Here is a 20,729-nt window from a genome sequence, read left to right as displayed (position 1 = left end):
AAGAATTTGGCAAGGAAATCAAATGGGATGTGCTGCCCTTTTTTGACACCAAACAAGTCAAACAAGTCCATGAGTCCAAACAAGAAGGTGGATTTGCACTGTAGAGATTTCCCCATGTAGCACAAGAAATCTGGATTCCTAATATTATAAACAAACAATACTAATTTTTTAAAAAGGAGAAATCATATAATTTTATACTTTAGCACTGAGACAATTTTTCCAACTGTATGCTGGATGTTAAATATTTCTATTAAATCCCTAATTTTATTTTTGTTGTTATTTATAGTTCAGATTCATTAATACATAGTTTAATACAGTATAAATAGACCGAGCAGGGACATTAGCCCTTTCCTATAACCATTAGAGAATGGATCTGCAAGGCAAGCATCCCTTGGAACTTGCAAGTTTCAAATATGAGGGACTGCCAATGAATGCTGACAATAAGGTGCCTGCTGGCTTGGACAAGAGCTTTTCTCAGCTCGAGCAAATCCTTCCCTCCCTTCTACACCATATGAGAGGAAATAAATATGTCAAGCTCATGATGCTAAAGCACCATGAGTTGGCAACGACAAAGGAAATTAATTTAAAACAATTAAACAGAGACATGTTTGGAAAAATAATAATATTCCTACTTTTCCATTTCTTCCTGCTGCTTCTCTCGCTTTGTGTGCTTCACTATGTTTTGACTAAGCATAAAAAAAACAGCACCAAGAGCTGATTAGTAACCTTAGAATAACAAAACAGAACCCTTGTAGGAAAACGGGAAAAATTAAGTGATACAAGTTTTCATGGGAGTATTAGCAAAAACTTTAATTAAAGTTCTTTTCTAGAAAACCTTGAAAATTTAGTAACTGTTTCTTTAACTACTGTAACCTAGCTCCCTGCTGAGTCAAGAACACCAGGGCAAGCCTATCCATGTGCTGGATCCTTCTCACAGCTCTTCTTACACCATAATTTTATAGTTGGCTTACTACAGCAAAGGTGTACTTACAAAACAAATTATATATATATGTATATATAGTGACAATAATTAGAACTCTTCAGTGTGTTTCCAGACATCATTAGAAAAGAGAGCAAAAGATTTTGCATAAAATATCATTCTCTGCACTTGGAGAAATTAACTGAATTAGGTAGCACAATATAAAATTTCTATTCATAAAGCAGGTAGTAATTTTACAGCCTTTCCAGCTCCTTTCTGCTCCTTTGTTCGGTAGTAATAAAAGCGATTTTAGCAGGCAATTTGGGTAGGGGTAAAAAACCATTTCTGTACCCTGTTCCATAAAATTTGGTTTAGTCCTGACAATGGAAAGGGGTAAACAGACCCAGGCATTCACAGGTTGTGTGGCTTCAAGCTACTCATTTCCCTTGTGTGACATTTTTTAATGATGCACATACTATGTGACTTCATTCTTGGCAACAAAACTGTGGGGGAAATTGGGGAAAGGTATACGTCCAAAGTAGCCACTGCTTGGGGTCCTGCTACTGGGAAGTGGTGAGGGATTGCCTTTGCATCCTGTTTTTCATGCTTCACTTGTTCAACCTGACCCACATTTTTTCCCCTCACCTTTGCTCTTTGGGTTCTCACCCTATGCCACTGTGAGGAGTAAGTGAGAGGGTAGATGCTTACCTGCCTGCCAGGGACAGCCCACTGGAGCCTCAGACTGTTGCAGGCCATGGACATGCATTTAGAAATCTTCACTATATGCTTGCTGTATTTTTCTAGTCTGCTATATCTGGTACATCTTTGTCTCTGTTATAAATTATCAGGGGCAGAAAAAAAGTCTGTGCACAACTGACTCTGTCCAGTACAGACATTTTATATTCTTACATACCAGTAACATTGCTTGATTTCAGCCATTATTTCATAATTCTTTTTCATATGCTGATAAGTGTTTTTCAGTAGTGGTTGGAGCGGGGACTAGATCCTGACTCCAAGATCTACCAAGACCAGCTTTTCTTTATATAGAAAAACATATGTCTTATGAATGCCTCACAAGCCATTCAAATCCAATTTCAGAGGATTTTCAACATATTTTTGGCAAGTCTTTTAACACAGTGCTAAGAACTTGAGAGAAATTAAAGTGTTCCTTATTTCAATGGAGTTTTACCAACAAAACTTACCTCCACCTAAACTGTATTCATCAAGGTCCCAGGTCATTACAGCAAGAATATTCCGTCACTTCAGTATAACTCTGTTTTCCAATTAGTTTTATAGCTGCAGTCACCTCCATGTTCATCTGCTTTCCCTCAGTCAGAAAATTTCTTCTCCATGCAGGATGAGCAGCTTTAGAACTGTCAAATACTTGCTTACCTACATATAGTCTTTCTATAGCTTTTGATACTTACCATGGCTAGTATGGTGGTGTTCTCCTTCAAAGACAGGCAGTAAGGTGCCAATTTAGACAAAAACTTCTGACTCCAAATCTCTTTCCATGTGTTCTGACTCCAGTTTCCCAGCTGGCATCAAAAGCAGTAAACAGATCTGGTTAGCTGATAAGTTGGTTGCATTTTTCACTCTCACAAACCAAAGTTGCATCAGAAGATACTACCCACAGCTGCCTGTGCTGTCAACGAAAACTACCCTGGAAACCATGAAGAGAACTGGATAAATGACTCACCTTCTCAGTGTGTATGTAAACCTACAGAGACTCAACACACTGAGACCATGGTCAAGTTTGATACTTTGTATGCGAGTTTATGGACATTATGTGACATTCTCCCACCATCCCTCCCTGTCCAGAAATCCCTTCAAGACTAAAGGTGTTACAAGACCACTCACAACCCAACTCCAGGATAGCTGGAAAGATGTGACGCTGTCTCAAGGAGGACCAGCACTGCAAATCTGTACTGATGAAGTTCTGTAATGAGACATCCATCAACTTGAAGTACTTGTTTCATAAAGATATTGGATATAAGGATAAGGTTTTTCTGAAGGCAGCCTTAAGCAGTCATACTCAGGGGACATGCCCAAGCTGGAAGGAACCAGCCTTGTCCTAACAGCAATATTTAGGCTGAGGTGATCAGGCTTTGGTTACAGAAGATGCAGGTAAGAGAAAGAAATAACTCTGAGATTATTGCTGGGTGCCTGACTAAACATTTAGCTGGAGCAAGAGCTCTCCTTGTGCCTTTGCTGCCTTAAAAGGTTCAAAGCAGACAGAGTAGGTGGCTCTGAGACCTGGACTCAGGAGACAGATTTAATTGCGATGCTTGGATCTAGATTTGCATTCAGAGTCTCTTCTTCACAGGATAGATCTGAATTTCAGTATCCTCTTAGAAGAAGAAGAATTTAAAACTATAGTTGAATCTATGATTGTTCCAAAGAGATGAATAAACCCAGTACTTAGGCATTTAAACAGACACAGAGTAAAAACTCCATCAGTCTGCTCGAATTTGGCACAGATTAACCATTTAAGTACACTGTTACTGAAAGTGTATGAGACTTTAGAGAAGGACATCAATTGCTCCTGTAATTGAAGAAGGCCCTAAATATTTTAGAGAAGGCATGCAGAAGAAGAGGATGTGTGTAGAAGACACACTGTAGAATATACACTTGGTGAACTATCCAAGTAGGCTGGAAATGGAGCAGGAAAAAGGAGAGACTAGCCACATGCCCTGAAGGTTGTATGGTGACCCCAGTTTCCTACTTCTCCCACAAGAGAAGGTATTTGAGGGAGAAGAAAGAACAGCCAGAAGACAGAACCCTGAAGAAAATATCTTACTTCATCTTCTAGCATATTTATCTTATCGGGATTTAGCAAGACAGCTTGAAAAGCAGTGAGGCTTTCCTGGCTAGCAAACAGCCTCTTGAAGAAACTGCTGATTGCTTAGTTGGCAGTTTGAGGCACTGCCCTGCACAACAGAACTAAGAAAACTTTGAAACCCAGGCATAATTGTCGGTCTACTCTGTGGAAGATGTATGCCAGAGGTTTTCTTTAGATGAGGCCAAGACAGTGACCTGGCACAAGGTACCTGCTTCATCCCCTCCTGGCATGCAAGAGACAGAAGAAGGTGTAGATATTTGAAAGGGGAAGAGAGGAAAAAGTGCTTGGATCTCAACAGGCTTTTGAATCTCTGTTGAGAGAAAAGCTGAGGCAACACCACATCTCTGGTAGAGACAAGCTGTAGGCTTTCATGACCACAGTGAGATGATGCTAGGAACAAACACACCTCCCAAGTGAGCAGATAGCAACTAGTGAGGATTTGCAACAATATTCTCGTATTCAAGAACAGGTGCCTCTAAAAAGATTTTTAAGAATAAATGTGGAGTGGCAAAATGGTGTTCCTTCTAGCCAACTTTAAATTATAAAATACTAATGACTCGTTCTCCTGATTTATGGACCACCCACTTCTGTTCTTATTGAGGAAATTCTTCATTAATACAAAGCTCCAGCTAGATCAGCCTACTGTATTTACATAATAATTTTGCAAAACAAGGTTTGAGCACCTGCATAAATTGTACTGAAGGCCCTTTTCCCTGTTTTAAGACAGTACTGTTATATCTTCAAATGATATTCAATTTAAATGTTACAATGTTTCACAATCATGCATTTAAACACAGAAATCTGTTTATTTACCCAAACAAAACAGAGGAAATGATTCCAGCCCTCAGGTTTTGAATTCTCATTTAAATATGTGAACATCAGTCCACAACCTAGAGATGTTTGTGTATCTATGTACCTCCAAAATACTCATATTTCATAGGCTTTTTCACATTAATATTCACCAACAGTATCACAAAAGTTCTTTTTCTTTTACATAACTGTAAGCAACAGTAATTCTAGAAACACTAGAGAAAAAAAAGCATAGCAATGTCCACAGTTACAAGAAAAAGTGCACATTACTTGGTCACAATCACAGTCATTACTTGGAAAACTATATGTAACAAGTAGATATAAAATATCACTGATGCCTTAAACTCATTGTCAAAAATGAAATTACATAAAATTTTGTACATGAAATAAGGCAAATTTAGGAATGCACAAGAAACTTGTTATTCAACAAAAGCTAAACAACAGAACAGATAGTACAGTAAGCATAAACTAAAGTACTTTTTTCTAGATATTTAAAAAGAAGCCTGCCGTAGTGCACAAAGAAAACACCATTAATGTGTAATCAATATTATAAAGTAAGAAATAGAGGGGTTGGGAAGAGTGGGGAAGGGGAGAGAAGAGTTTTATTATAGTTGCAGCTGCATCCATTTACAGTTTTGTACAGGTTTTAGCTAGGCCTGGGAATTATACAAATTATACCAGAAGTGTCATTGACCTTTCTTGGTAAGATTTTTGTTTAAATTAAGGAAAAAAATAAATACACACAAGAGTGCAAATTTTCAGATTGTCACTTGCAACCTCTTAACATTCATCATCTACATCCAATCACAACTAGAGGGACTTGTATAAGACAGCAGCAGTGATGATGGAGTTAGATGAGCTCACCATAAGAAATCAATTTATCTTCTTTTTTCTCAATGATATGCCTTTTTAAAAAACACTCAACTCGTTATTAATTGCTAATAAAGCTGCAATATATTACAGAATGGAGTTGAGAATGGTATGAATGCAGGAAATGCATGCTTCCTTTGGAAGGTATTTAATAGATGGCAATTTACAGTACACAGGGGAGGAATAATCCAGCATCAAGAGTTACTCATTGTAGAAAGAATATGAAGTTGGGGAGAAGGGCACAGCCAGAGGTTCAAGAGAGGAAGGGGGGACTTAAAATAGCTCCTCAAAACATTTTCAGGACCAGTGAAAAAGTTTACCAAAGTAAAAATGAAAAATCTTGAATGAAAAAAAAATCATTTGTTTTGTTATTTTTTATAAAAATTACATTTTTTAAAATACAAGATCCTTTTAATTGCAATTGCGCCCTGTAGCAACAGGACATTTGGCAATGTTTTGCCATATACTGCAGCTTTAAGTCCAATGAGTCAGTATCACATTCCACTAATATTGCACTTGGATCTTGAACCACTTTTTTAAAAAAACATCACAGCATCTTCTGTTTCCTCCACTTGTTAGAATGAGTTAATTTCTAGCCACTTTTTCGATACTTATGCTGACACACTAAAACAAAAGCAATAGGCTGGACACAGTAAAGTACCTCAGAAATACCAGAGGTCGAAGATCACTTGAAGCACCTTAACACGTCACTTTATGGATCAAGAACAGTGTGGCATTATGGTAATTAACTCTCCTAAAAGACTGTGCAGTAACTGAAGTGTGTGCTCTGGGAAATCAAAATGTCATTAGTGGAAATTCTGAGATAAGACCAGACTGCTGTGAAGGTCACATGACTCAGTTCTGCTGCAAAATAAGGTTTTCCAGTTCATCTGCAGAACGCAATAAAAATGCAGCTGATTCTCGATACCCTGCCACAAGCTGCCTCACTGCATTTATTTCAGTTGGACTCAGCTGGGGTCTAGAGCTTGAACTACTAGAGGATCCAGAGCTGGTTGCTAATTGCCTCTTCATACTGAGATCTGTTGGACCTGCAGATAACAAAGAAAAAGAAAAGAAACTTCAGATCTGGTGCCGGAGGCGTTTCACAGGTTTGTAGATACAAACGTAGAGTAGCAAATTCTGCTCTCAGCTGAGTGCCAGTTAGAAGTGGCAGAAATGAGCAATAACTATTCTGTTACTGTTGCCTTGACAAGAACCACAGAGACTTATATTTATGTATCAGAGACCCCACTTGTGGAAGATGAGGAGCAAGTCCACTGTCAGTATAACACCACCCTTGAGGAGGGTATCCCAACAGTGTAAGCTGGTTGGACCCCAGCACTGCCCTGGGAGATCTGGCGCTGGTGAGCAGGCAAAAGTTCATCTTCTCTGCCTGCCCCAGCTCCAACTGCCATTGCAGACTTCATGGCAATCTGCACACTTGCAATTTTTATCACAGAAAATCAAACTTATGTTCTCTAGGTAGCTATTTTCACATTTTATGCTTCAATCAGCATGTGGCCAGATTGTGAATCCCTTGCAGACATAGATAAATGGTCATCCACACAACTAGCCTGACTCCGTCTGATCACTTGCATAAATAGCTGCTCATGAATGAGATTAGGCTGGTGACAATCTGGCTGCTACAGTGAGGAGTACACTATCATCTGTGAGGGCTGCATACAGCTGGCAATATATTGCAAGGATCTTATAAGGCCAGAACACTGATAAGAGAATCTGTAGCAATCACTTTGTTGCACTGGCAGCTTATAGCAATATGCTTAGCACTTCTCCTCACAGAATATTCTCAAGACCATGTATGCTGCATGCAGAAGACAAGCACTCCTGAGGGCAGTCTGCAGGTTACCGTGAACAGCAAAAAACCCTGCCATCATGAACTTTGGCTTTGTGTGGAATTTTCTTGGCTGTTTGATCAGTTACTAACCAGCTAAGATGCATGGTGTTTAACAAATTGTTTGCATTTTCCACTTTTTTCTTCTTGGGAGTGTAAACTTGGATGGGTAGAATTGGACTGAGGGCTTTTTAAACATACATGGAAGGGTACAGATGGCAGGTATACCTATCAAGCAGTACATTATCCATGAGTCTGGAAAACACTGCTCATTCATTTTGACAGTGTAGCAAACTTATAGTTCTGCCAGGCAGAAGATCAGACTAGACTGATCTTAATACTGTCCTGGAAATTTGAATCCAGTTATCCAAAGCAATGTATCTTGCTTTCCTATGAGAAAAATGACACTGTTCAACTTGATGAGGACAGTATATGTCAATGCCAAGGCTTCCCAGAAAAGACTGGAATAATATTAATATTTAGCATATTCAGCTCTAGAATGCAGAACACACCAATTCATACTCTGGAGGTTCTCCTATGTAATCCCATCAAAATCACAAGATTCAAAACCAGACTCACAGTCTTGAGCACTAATGCAAAGAGATGTCTGATTTCCAGAAGCTTAAGATCCAGTCATAAATCTTACTTTCTTTTATATTCATGCACAGGTACAGCTGAGACCACAAAGAATGTGGAGATCGCCATGTCCCCCTACTCACAGAAGTTAATGAAAAATCTTCCCTTGATTGAATAAGAGCTGAGCTGGGACTATGAAAAGAAACCACTCACACAGAAAGGGTCCTATTAGCTCTAGTTTCCTATTACACAACTAGCATGAGCAGCACTCAGCCTTACAACTGTATTATCCAGTTTTATAGTGGCATAAATGAACTGACTTTTAAATGACTTCCAGTGTACAAAGGATAAATAAAAGAACGATTAGCTCAGTGATTTTGTTTTGGTGTGACCACATGCTGCAGGAAAATGATCACAGTCTGAAGAGGCTCGGAAGGTATTTCTAAGCAAAATCTTAATCCAGAAAAGAGAATAATGTTATACAAACCACAAAGCCAGCTGGACTGAATGGTTGTAAGAAGTCATGAAAGACTTCTATATTTATTGAGGTGGTAGAGAAAAAGCTACCACTGACATATGGGGGGCATTGTGCTCCATAAGAACCTATTTTAACTTTTATGTTTTTTCCTTGACTCACATTCATGTGGCAGAACAGAGCTTCTTCAGCAGAGCATGTCTATTTACGAGACGTAACTGAAGGCTTTTTCTCATTGCTAACCAGATTTTTAGTAATGGAACAGGACATTGGTTTATTTCACTCCTAAGTAGAAAATTCATGGAAATATGCTTGGTTACATCTCTCAGGTTTTCCTTACAAAGCTGATGATTCAAAGCACTGCTCTGAAATGAAAACTAGGGAGACCAAATGTCCAGCATGCACAAAACAGTCTAAGTTCTCACAGCACTATAGGGTCACAAACTGAAGATCTGGCCCCACATTTCTAGACATCTGGATTAATAAGCATCAGGAAAAGATTTTTGACTCTTCAGAATGTTTATCTTTGCATCCCTGAAGGTACTGGAAATACCTGGATGGCAGACTGCATACACAAGGGACAATCAGGACCCAAACTCCCTGGTCTGGGAGAATTTTTTTGTATAAAAACTCTTATTTACAAAGGAAATAAGATATCTCAGATTTTATCTTACCCCAGATATTTCAAACTAGTTGTTGGTTTTATTTTTATGTGTTTCTACATACTAGGAAAATAGGATTTAACTTCCCTCTCCAACTCCTGCTTTGTACTTAACAAGTTACAGTGCTGTCCTCCTTCCCCTCAAAGAAAAGCCCCCCGAGGATAAAAAAGCAAATAAATAAACACACAGAGAAAAGTTTCATGGCTATGGTTTTGGGACAGGGAGAACACCCATACCTTTTCAGGGAGGCATGTGCTGGAAGAGAGCTGAACAGATGGAGAAAAAGCCATGCTTGATGTGGGGATAAGAATTTTAGTTCTTTTAATTATGTTACGTGATCCCTACATCTCACCTCTGAAGCTTACCTATGAGAGCCAAAGCTTTATATCTGGGTGAATACCTCACTCAGAGATTAGTCCCAGGATGTATTATATTGGTCTCAGCTTTTAATAGCTAGGATAGACACTCACTGGCAGTAATAGGGATTCTCAAAAGTTGTTCAGGCTGTTAATTAAAATACTATCACTTACTGATAACTTCATCAGTTGTCCCTGATCACTTAGAAAATAAGAAACACGGGCATCTTATTCTTACAGTGTAGATTTTTCCTGTGCAGTTTTATGCAAATCAGCAATTGAAACACAGAAACCTAAACTTTACTCATATCTACCACATCTCTTTAACCAGACTAACAAATCACAGCTATTCTGAAGGCTTAAAATAGCTGGTTAAGGTAGACACTCCATGTACATCTGTCTCAAGAAGCCATCACTACAAATGACTAAATCTGGAAAAAGCTGAACAGCTTCACCACCATTTCTTTTAATAACTATCTTTACTGTTTCCTTAATGTACTTAAAATTATTTATTAAGCTGCCAGTCCTCACAGGAACAAGGAAGTGTATACTTATATAGAGGGAAATATGAATATTTTTGCAAGGAATTTTGCAGTGTCAGGTTCCTTCAAGGTGTTATTGCACCTTTTAGCACACTGCTTCCTACTCTGGAGTACTTCATGACAATTAAAAATTTCGATTGCAAACATTACCAGGTTCCTCAATGTCTGTGTGCGCAAGCAAAGATGAGGCATATATCACAGATCCTTAGACAAGAGACTTACTTTTCTTTGCTTCTTTTAGCGCATATTATTATAATGCACAGTTGTCACCTCTCATGTTTTTATAACAGCACAACACTCTCCCAAACAGTGGGTGAAAGAAATTGCAGAGACAGATCCTTTCTTTTATACTCTTTCAGAAGATTAAAGTATTGTTGCTCTGCCTCTTGTTGAGGTCACCTTATTGACATTTTAACATGGGAATATTTTTGATTTACCACTTTGTCCAGTTACACCCTGTGAGTTGAAATTGTTCTTGTTGGAGCCACATCAAGCTGAATATGAAAACTCTAAAACCCACTCTTCATGTGCTAGATGAACATTTATCAAATTAGCTGCTAGGAACGTCTGCCATTAAATACACTGCAGAACAATCGGCTGTTCTGTAAATGGCAAGACTTTAATGGAACTAGTTATTGCCTCATGCACTGCTCATTACCAACATGATTTATATATAAAATTCCAAAATATGGGTCAGATGGAGATGTGCTGATACTGATTGTTTAGACACTATCAATTGTCTCAGCAAAATCCCCTTAAGAATTGTATGTTGTCACTGGATAGCTACCAATCTTATAATTAACAACTACTGAAAGAATAATAAATGTGTCAGGGACTCTCAAAATGCTTATCACTATTGTAGATAATAATATAGAATAAAAAATAATTTTTAGAAGTTTTATGTGCTTATGCACCTGGGCATCTACATTTTCATTAATAGTTAAGCAACCTTTTTCAACAGTGAAGATGCAAAAAGCAGTGTTACTTATTTATTGGAAAACACATTTGCCCACGCTTTGAAATCTCTTGTGCATATCTTTTCTTTTGTGCCTATTTTCCTCTCCCCACTTTTTCCCCATGAGCACCTTTAGAAGAGAGTATATACTAGATTCTCATATACTCAAAAAAAACAAACCCTGAAATAAAAAACCCTATTAAAGTATGCTATCTTTTTTCCAAATCATATTTCTTTATTGTAGCAAGAAAGTTTTATTGTGATATTATGCATATGTTAATGCTTCTTTTCCTCCTGCCTTCAAACAGAGCAGATGTACCTAAAAATGTTCTTTCAAGTGCCAGGGGAGACTAATGAATTAGACCTTTTAAGCTTCTTTCTCCCTTCTACACCTTTTCCCCCTGGAAAACACACCTTCAGCTAGTTTTGCCTGAGGAAAGAGATATGAAAACACAGGAATGCCTACAGCCACTGAACATCATTCCTTTCCAACAATCAGCAGAAATACTGGTCTAAGACTAAATGATGATGTGACATTCTTCCTATCCACCACAGGACTTTAACTATGTGCTGCATACCTGTGTTACCTTAACAGTTGCCTCCTCAGGTTTCTGCAGAGGCAGAAAAGTAGGATACTCCCAGTATCAGAGACCCCATTTATTGGAACAGTCTAATGTTTGCATATACCATGTATCTGATAATTTGAAGACGATAAGGAAGGAAGAAGAGGAATTTGGGGAAGATCTAAATTCAGAATTCAGCCAGAATTTCCCAGCAAGAAACACAGGTCAAACCATTTCACTTCTTTCAACCCCATATTTTGTCTTTTCAAAAATGAGATTAAACACACTGTCTGAGGTTCCTAACTCTATCACTCTTTTTCTGTGTTTGTTCATTCTCCAGGCTCCAGCTGTGTTAGAGACAAGCTGTATTGTTTTGATGTCAACAGGATAGCACTGAAAACTCAGAAGGCTGTGCAAGAGTAGAGGTATAAAGACAAGGTGGCAAGAGCAACCATGGGAAAAATTCCATTCAACTTCACTAGCCAACCTGTGGGTAAACCAGTCAGGACTTTCAAAATTAACTACATATTGGACAGTCTTACCTGGCCTTTTTTTTTTCTTGCCTAGTTTATCACCAAGAAGCCTCTATTAATCATGCAAATGCCAAGATTTTACAGAAGGTTACAACTTCACCAAATTTGTGGATGGAAAAATGAAGCACCTTTCCTACTGTCCCACGCAGAAGTGGACAAGGGTGCTCAGCACTCCTCTCCCCACCCTAGAGCAGCACAGTCATGCTGATCGCTGGGGCTTAGAAGCATCTGCTCTAGGAGCTTCCCCCAGCAACCCCGTCTTCTTCAGCAAGGCCAAAACATGTAACAGCTGGGAGGGTGCACACCTTCTGAGCCTCAGGATGGGAGCAGCAGGGAGGGCTGAGCAGTATGGTGGGAGTCTGTCATCTATCGGTTGGAGCACTGCGCCATTGGTTATGGTCTGCAGCCTGCTGGTGGGAGAGGAGGCTGAGGATTTGGCTCAGGATTTGCTCGTGGTGTGAACATACTCACATTCAGCCAGAGGACTCACCTGAGCTGGAAGGGGACTGGACGTTTGTGGTGCCTGGGATGCAGTGCTGAGTTGCGGCTGTGGTGGAGGTAGGCTGCAGGTCTGTGTAGAGAAATGGAGACACAACAGCTGCTTTGTCTTACCATGACACAAGGGCATGTCCTGCAAGGCCAGTCTGACTTAGAGTCTGAAATACCCTTTTTTTACACACACGAGAAAATCAGACTGATGCAGAAGAAACAGCCCCAAATCACCTTCAGGAAACCTGGCAATGGCAGCAGAAACACCTCCTAAAGAAAATGGACTTCAGAAAATGAAGTGACTGCGAAGAGCATGACTCTGACAAGTGCAACATGACTTTGAAGAGTGCTGACAGCTGACAGTCACTGGGAGAGGGCAGACAGCAACTCACTGGACAGAAATACATGGGGAGAGAAGCCAACCCCACTGTGTCAGCAAAGGCTCAGGCAGCATGTAGGGACTTCAACAGCTCCAGGTGGCAGCAAGAGATTTTGCTCCCAACAGTATTTCCTGTCTTCACCCTCCTGCCCTCAAGCTGGACATTTTTCCAACCTCAGTCCAGGTGGGATGGAGGGGGTGCAGCTGAAGTCTTTGTGGCTGGCTAGGAGCTGGCAAGTAAATTTTTTTACACTTGCTGAACTATTCCACCTTGGACGTTCTGTATTCTGTTCTGTGGCAAGAACTGCATTAGCCTTTAAAAAAGGCAGCCATGGAAAGCCACACTTCTCAAAGAGCAGCTCTTCTTTAACATCTACAAGAATCAAGAACGATGTGCCCAAAGACTTCTGCCCAGCCCATGTACAGGCTGACAGAGAATCTGTTAACCAACAGATTGATTGGTGACTGTTTCCAGCTGAGCTTGATTGGCCTAAAATTTTAAAAGGAGAGGGGAAAGATTTCGTGCTGCAAGGCCAAACCTTTTCCTTCTGTGTTTTTTTTCCCAGCCCATAATAAAGTAGGGGTCACTGTACAAGCTGTTGCATTCTGTTTGCTCATATTGAGCAGTTGCATGAAGGCTTGCCCCATACAGTTGTGTAAGGAGCTAATTATGGCTCTAATTAGCCATGTGGAAGGACAGACCTCCCCATGTGGAGGGAAGCACTGCAACAGCAGGCACAGAGAGGTCCCTGAGTCAGAGCCACCAAACAGTTGGGTGAACAGATAGCTAGGTCTGTAAGGTCAGAGCAGGGATGAACTTTATAGGGAGGAAATAACCAAATTAAACGAGTCACAAAATGCAGAATGCATGCATCAAATGGACTAGTAGACAAAGAGCTAATTGGACACAGTAATTATATACTGAGGGGGAAGGTCCAGAAATAGGCATTCTAGCAATGAGTTTTAGATAGCTATTGCAACTTCTTTTTTTCCGTTTTAGCAGATATGCAAAACCAGACCATATGTGTTGATACACACATTCTGACTGCTGTGGGTATTTATTTTTACACTTGAAGAACATCTGTAAATGTGACAAGAACATTTGATAGGTTACTATATTGGAAAGGAAATGCATTCTTAAGTTACTTCTTAGGTACTGAAAACAATTTGCAAGCAAATATCCTGTTCTTCAGAGAGGTAAATCATTAGCCATTTTAACAGCCTTGCATATATGTGGAAACAAGAGTCCTTGAAACAGCATAATGAGGATACTGCGAGGTCAGTCAGGAGGGCAATGGTTAGCCCTCTCAACTGCAACTCCATCCACTCCTCTTATCTACAAATGGACGTATCAGAAAAGATTGACATATCCCAAAGAACTGGCCTCCAAGTCTTCTCATTTCTCCTGCAAGGAAACCGGCTACCAGAGGTAGAGCAATTTACCCTCAATAGCCAAGAAGTAATTACCTTGGTTACTGACTGGTTTTGTGTCAATGAAATTTAAAAAATTCACACAGTTGCCTTTCCCCAACTTTCCTAATGATCTTCCTGAAATGGCAAGTGGGTAAGAAACCAGCAACCTAAGAAGACTATTAGCAATCAACAACTGGTTCTGAGTCCTGACACACAGACTTTTGGTTTGTGGAGCTTATGTACTTTGGATGCTGTAGGATCCCTGTGGAGAAGACGGACACCTTTGCACAACCTTTGAGCTATGCACAGCCATGTGGAGGAGGTGCAATGGCTAACTGGTCTTCCAGAGTAAGAGGACACATAGATAAAATTTTCCATTGTAAGTAGGGAAAGGCAAGTAAGAAGTGTTTGAGCATATGTCTGTATGCAAACCTATCTTGAGCTTTAATTGTGAAAAAACACTGGAGTCCTCTATGTTAAAGGCACAATGGAAAAGTTGCTTCTAATAAGACAGCAACACTAATTAATAGTGTTTAATTTGTCCATAAGTTTTAAAAATTGCATGCTGAAGACATACAATACTTTTGCCTAAATCCCACAATTCACTGAAAAATGGGCAATATGAAAATGTGTCCTATTGCAAGATGTTTGAAGGGAAAAACAAGTACATAAAACAGTTGTTTCCTCACAGTTTAAGATTATATAAATCAGGACAGTATTGATGGCTTTTGCTGACAAATAACACATGTGGAGTTTAGTCCTACTCTTAGCTGAGTAAAAGGGCAAATGCCAACTGTTTTCAGTGAGAACTAGCTCAGATCCTCTCTGGTCACAATATAAAAGAATTTTAAAATTCTTGTCCATTTTTGCAAAACAACAGATTTCCACAGCCTGTCTTACTCTTATGAAAATATTTGATCAGAGACCATAATCGGTACCTCAGATGTGCTTTTCATGCATATGGAAACAATTGTAATCATCATTCAGCCTCTTTAAGTCAAAGACTTTTGACAACTAAAACATTATCTTTTTAAAGTCTTTTGAAAACTTAAAGCAAATCATTCACAGATCTTTGAGAATTTTGGGGGTGGGCAGTGAGGAAGCAGACATGATTGAAGGTCCCCAGGATACCACATACCAATAACTCCTTGCAGGCTGCAGCCCTGATAGTGTTTTGAAAATTGCTGAGCATGCTGAATAAAGAGGTTGTAGCTGAACAATTACCATCTTGCCCTAAGTCAGGGCACTGTTGCCAGCCAGAGAGGGATCAGCCAGGGCACAAACCCAGGGATTTCTCTGTCTTCTGAGACATTTTTTGAAATATGGTTCTTTGAGGTAATAGACCCATCAGGCTTTCAGAGCAATCACTTTTCTCTGACAGAGACAATATCCTTCTTATAACATGAGTATTGCTCTGAATTTATATAAAATCAGTATGAGGAACTATTTCAAAAAGTAAAATTCACTTGCATTTGTTTGTTACAAACATATGCCAGTGTAAGAAGAAAGGAATTTGTCTAAATAAATGACACCACTGTTTTTTCTTTTTCCGGATGGACATACAACCTCACAGTGACACATATTTGTCAGCATCATTTTAGCTTAGAGTAAATGAATATGCTGCTTTCTCATTTAACACTTGGTATGCCATATCACTGTAGCAAACTAAACTAGCAGGTGAGACCATGTGAGAAATCTACATCAATTCATTTGTGTTACATGACATGGAGTTCAGTGTTTTCAAACTCGAGCCAAAGAGGTACTACTGGCCTCATTTTGTGATCAGAATAGGCAAAGGCAATAGTGACAGGGTAGGTCCTCATAAAGTCACACAAATTGACTGAAGATGTAACCTGGCATTTTTTTACTCAGCTTTGTTAGAGACTTATGGTTCAGTCTTGCCCTATTGTGCATTAGTCCCTTGAAACGGAAAGGAGATTAACATGCAGGGAGTAAGTATTTTGCTCGGCAGTAGCTGTTTGCAGGATTGTGTTCCAGCTCATTATGTGACAATGTGTGTGTGTGGCTCAGCTTCGCCAACGAAGATTTGGGAAGGGCTGTCCCCCACGTGGGTGTGCCTTTCCAGCCTGCGCAGTGGATTTTTGGGTGAGGCTCAGCGTGCGCAGAACTGGCCTCACTGTTTAAGTCCTGAGGTTCATCTGCCACGGCCGAGCAAGCTTGGACAGTGCCAGTGAAGTCCTCAGGACTAGAACCTACAGCACCCGGTATTTCCCAGGAGGTCTCCCATCCAAGTACTAATCCGGGGCTGACCCTGCTTAGCTTCCGAGATCTGATGGGATCGGATTTCAGGGAGGCATTTAACTGCCTCATGGATATTGAACACCTTGGACTAGCTTTTAGTGCAGCAGGGGGAAACATACACATGAGCACAGAGACACACAAGGACATTTTGCAAGGAAACTCACCACTGCTAGAAGCATCATTGAGATTTAGCAGCCCTCCTCCAAGCCCTCTGTAACTATGGTAACTGTAGGTCCCATTGCCATTGATGTACAACACCTCCTGTGTGCTGGAAACAGCCGATGTTGAGTAAGTGACCTGGGCTGGCTCCTGTTTGTACTGCTTGTCAGATGGAGCAGCCTCGTCCTACAAAAGCAAGGAAAGGGTTTGAATTATTGTTACATTTTACCTTGCATGAGAGGGTCTTTTCCATTGTTAAGACTCTACATCTACTGCTTTCAGAAAAGTATAACAGATGCTAAACAAGCACAGATATATTTCTCGTTGACCAAATATCAGTTGAAAAGAAACAATGGAAATAAACAAGAATACAGATTTCCTAAAAATCTGGGAATATTCATTTGTTTGTGCTACACAAATCAACCACACTGTTTCTCAAGGGAGAAGAAGTACCCTCTCACTGAAAAGCTCACAGTCTTCTGCAAAAAAAAAAAAACTCTGTCCAGAAATAGTGGGAAAGGATAGGAAAAAGCCATTACTTCCTGAATACCAGAGTGACTCTTTCAAGTCAGAGAATCATATATTTCTCAATAAGATAAATTGATACAGAATGCACCAACTACCTTTTTTGAAGTATTATTCTCAGAAAGGAAGGAATAGAGGAATGGAATAAAATAGCATTCCCTGTGTTTGGGGAAGTCTGAGTGTCCTTCCACACAAAAGCCAAAAGGTAGGGATGTCTCTACACATTATCTATGTAGGAGCCATTGCTGTTTGTACACCAGAAGTTTTCCTCAATGCTCCCTGTTAGCCTCTTAGATGATCACATAATATTTGACAGAATTTAGCACAACAGCTCTTCAGTTTCCCCCTAAAGCAGATGGTGTTTCAGGTGAATGTGTATTTTTCCTCATCTGCACTTACTGTAGCTACTGCTTAGAGCACCTCACCTCCACTCATGAATACAGAATGTTCCTGTGGCAACTTTAGTAATGACACAGGTGAAAAAAATAAAAGCATAAAGAGAAGTTTGAATGCATTTTAGTAGTTGGAAGCAAGAAAAACTACCAGTGTGTGACTGCTCATCCCACTACAGAGACCTGAGTGCCAGATTTTCTATTTAGTCTATGAATATATTTGAACATTTTCTTTGTTTGTTTAAAGTTTTAGGCTTTTTTATGGATCTGATTTTACACCTTCATCTGATGAAAATATATTTCAGTGATTTCAAATAAAATGGATCTCTGTAAGATCTGTATTTAAAAGACCTTTTCAGAGAAGTTAACTGGGGAAAAAAAGATCTACTAGAATTACCTCACCTTTGTGTAAGATTTTGTCCATTTTATGTCTTTGTCTTCTGCACAATCCTTTTATGGTTGCTAAATATACCAGACGTATTAAGAATGCTATAAAATATCTGAGACTTTTTTACAGTTTTTACTCAGAGAGAGCAAACAGCATCCTGTCTCTGTGCTGAAGGAAAAAGGGTTGTGATGCAGCTTTCCTGTATGCATTAGGAGAAGTTGTTGGTTCCACATCTTAAATAAGACACTATCAACTTTTCAGAGTTGAAGACATCCCTGTCTTGCAGATATTTATTGGTGAAAGAGAATTGGGCACAACTGACAGGAGAAGGTCTATATATTATTAACAGAAATTTTAATATTTAATATAGAACACTGAACCATCAGACAATTAATTCCATAAACAAGAAGAATGGGGCCTCTTGGGCACTAACATGAGTGGAGGCAGAGCTTTGCATTTTTAAGAGAGCTGGCCAAAGTGATCTCCTAAGCATTTTCTTAAGTACTAATAATCTTAAACAAATGACTCGAATTGCAACATATTTTTGCCAGGAATTCAACTTTAATATCATTTACCTTTTATCTCCCAAGGTCACTGCTGTCTCTCAGGAGAAAAAATGTATTATTTTCTCTGAGAATATTCATAAGCTATATAGTAAAGTTCCGTCTTGCAACAAAGCTTAACTCATCGTCCAAAATTTAACACTCTCCACACTCAGATGTTCTGTATCCTTATGTGTAAAACTAGATGATGCTTCCTGCCACAGACTCACTCAGAGCCTCAACTTATTCACAAAGATCAATAAGGGATCTTCTACAAATTTATCAAGAACTAAACTGTGTTCAAGGGCCGCAGTGCAAACAGGACTAACTCCTATAGCTGAACAGAGTATCTCAGGGCCTGTCACCTCATCCTCACTGGAGGATATCCTCACCCACGAATCTGCTGTCCTGGAATTTACATCCTCCAGAGCCCCTCTAGTCAGCACACTGAAGCCCTAAATGTGAGTTTCTAACAAAGCACAAATGCAGACCCTGGCTGGGGGACAGAGCAGGTGTGCTTAGTGCACCTTGGGGCACATCAGCCCACGTGTCAGAGCACATGGCCAGGGACATGAGAGCTTTGGCTCCTTGTTGGAGAACATGGTGAAGAGGCGGAAAAATTGGGCTGTGAGGTCCCTGCTGGCTGTGGTGAGGAGGAGACCTGAACTCAGAGCTGCCATCTCCTAGCAACCAGGCTCAAAGCAAAACTGCAGTGGGAGTCACTGCTGAAGCTGTGCCACTGTGGGGAAAGAAATGCACAATTCATAGGGCTACAGAGATAGCAAACAAAAAGGGAGCATGACTCAGTTCCCTTTTAGAAGTGCTGCCCTGGGAGGCTTCCAGCCCTGCTCCCTTCTAGTTATGCCCTAACACAAAATTCATAAGCTGCTCTAAAGTTGGGAATCCAAGGTTGTAGCTGTGCTGCTGAAGGGAGATGTTTGTGCAGAATTAACCACAGCCCCGTGCAACACTGTGATGTGCCATGGGCTGGGGCTTGAGGTGGAGTTCAGCATGCTGGTAGGGAAGGCATTCCTCAGGGTGCTGGAAGGGGTCAAGCATGATGCTGAGTCCAGGACACCTGGTTCTGTATATGAGCCATAATCTCTTGGCCACTAAACAAAAAGCTTCTCCTAAACACTACATATATTTTTAAAGAGCATACTGATCATCTGACCCTAAATGATGAATATGTTTCAGACATTTCAGACATTAAATCAGATCCTCTACATCAGTACTTAAGGATAACTAAATGCAGAAGCAGGGCAGAATTTTTGGCAAGCTTTTCTGAGCAGGCTCAGGTGTCAGCCCTACTGGTAGGATTATGAACCATTAACGCCCTCCCAGAGGGTTAGGTGTTGCCTTTAACACATTCTGCTGGGATTTAAGCATTTTTTAAAAAATATTTTGTACTTCAAAAAGCAAAACTGTATCCTTTTTCCTTGCAGCCACACCAAGGATAAAGAAGCCAGGCTCTCTTTTTCTTGGGGAGAGAGAATACGAGTATCATATTCACTTTTGTATACTTGAGATTTATTCTTCTCATATTTATTCTCTTCTTTCTTTTCATCTGAATTGCCCTTCCTTTCAAACTGATGTAGAAATGAAACACAGTGTAGGTCTTGATTTCACTGGGAATTGAGATTTTTAAAACATTCTGTGTTAGTTATTCAGTACCTCTTGTTTCTCCCTATGTAATGTTTACACTGGAAAGATTTATTTAAAAGGTTATTTTAAAAGTACTTCAATTTCATAATAACCATTAACAATTAACTAATCATTTAGTATTCAGTATGTTTGACCTAACTACCTGGAACATACACTGTTGTAATTCACAAAAAATTTATTAAACCTTTGTAGTATTAACTAACCATTTTTAAACTAATTATGATTTACCTTCTATAAGAAGTATGAGCAAGATGCAGATAAAACATCTGCTTGTCTAGAATTTGACTCACACTATCTTAATTTTGTAAATGGCAATGGAAATAAGTCATTCTTCTAACAATATTTCTATGAATTTATTTTGGAGAAGAAGCAGTTTAAGTCTTGAGCATATCATCTGGGAAATTATGGAAATCAAAGAAATGGAAAATACCTTTTAGATACAAAAGCATACTAAAAGCAAAATTTATCTGTTGGTTTGAAAAAGCACATGAAGTTCTTGCTGTGATCCTCAACTTGATATATACCAGAGATATTTATGTCTCAGTTTTATGTCAAGGTGT

The 20,729-nt window shown here is 39.5% G+C and overlaps 1 protein-coding gene across 7 annotated transcripts in view; it reads right to left on the bottom strand.

Moving 5' to 3' along the window:
- Window positions 1-4,543: 4,543 nt before the first annotated feature.
- The window catches only part of NOL4 (nucleolar protein 4), a 203,402-nt gene continuing 187,216 nt past the window's right edge, over window positions 4,544-20,729 (bottom strand). For 6 of the 7 annotated variants that reach the window (XM_071554586.1, XM_071554589.1, XM_071554588.1 and 3 more), the window contains 3 exons: window positions 16,663-16,843; window positions 12,446-12,526; window positions 4,544-6,490 (listed from right to left, as the gene is read on the bottom strand). In XM_071554586.1, the coding sequence (XP_071410687.1) occupies window positions 6,297-6,490; window positions 12,446-12,526; window positions 16,663-16,843 (456 nt within the window). In that variant the 3' untranslated portion in view covers window positions 4,544-6,296. Of the gene's footprint in view, window positions 6,491-12,445; window positions 12,527-12,550; window positions 12,587-16,662; window positions 16,844-20,729 lie in introns of those variants that run through there. The other variant, XM_071554590.1, reaches the window with a different exon arrangement.

This window comes from Pithys albifrons, chromosome 4, assembly GCF_047495875.1.
Source record: "Pithys albifrons albifrons isolate INPA30051 chromosome 4, PitAlb_v1, whole genome shotgun sequence".
NCBI classification, from domain to species: domain Eukaryota; kingdom Metazoa; phylum Chordata; class Aves; order Passeriformes; family Thamnophilidae; genus Pithys; species Pithys albifrons.
Note: the sequence above shows the minus strand (reverse complement) of the source record. Positions and strands in the feature narration are given on the sequence as shown.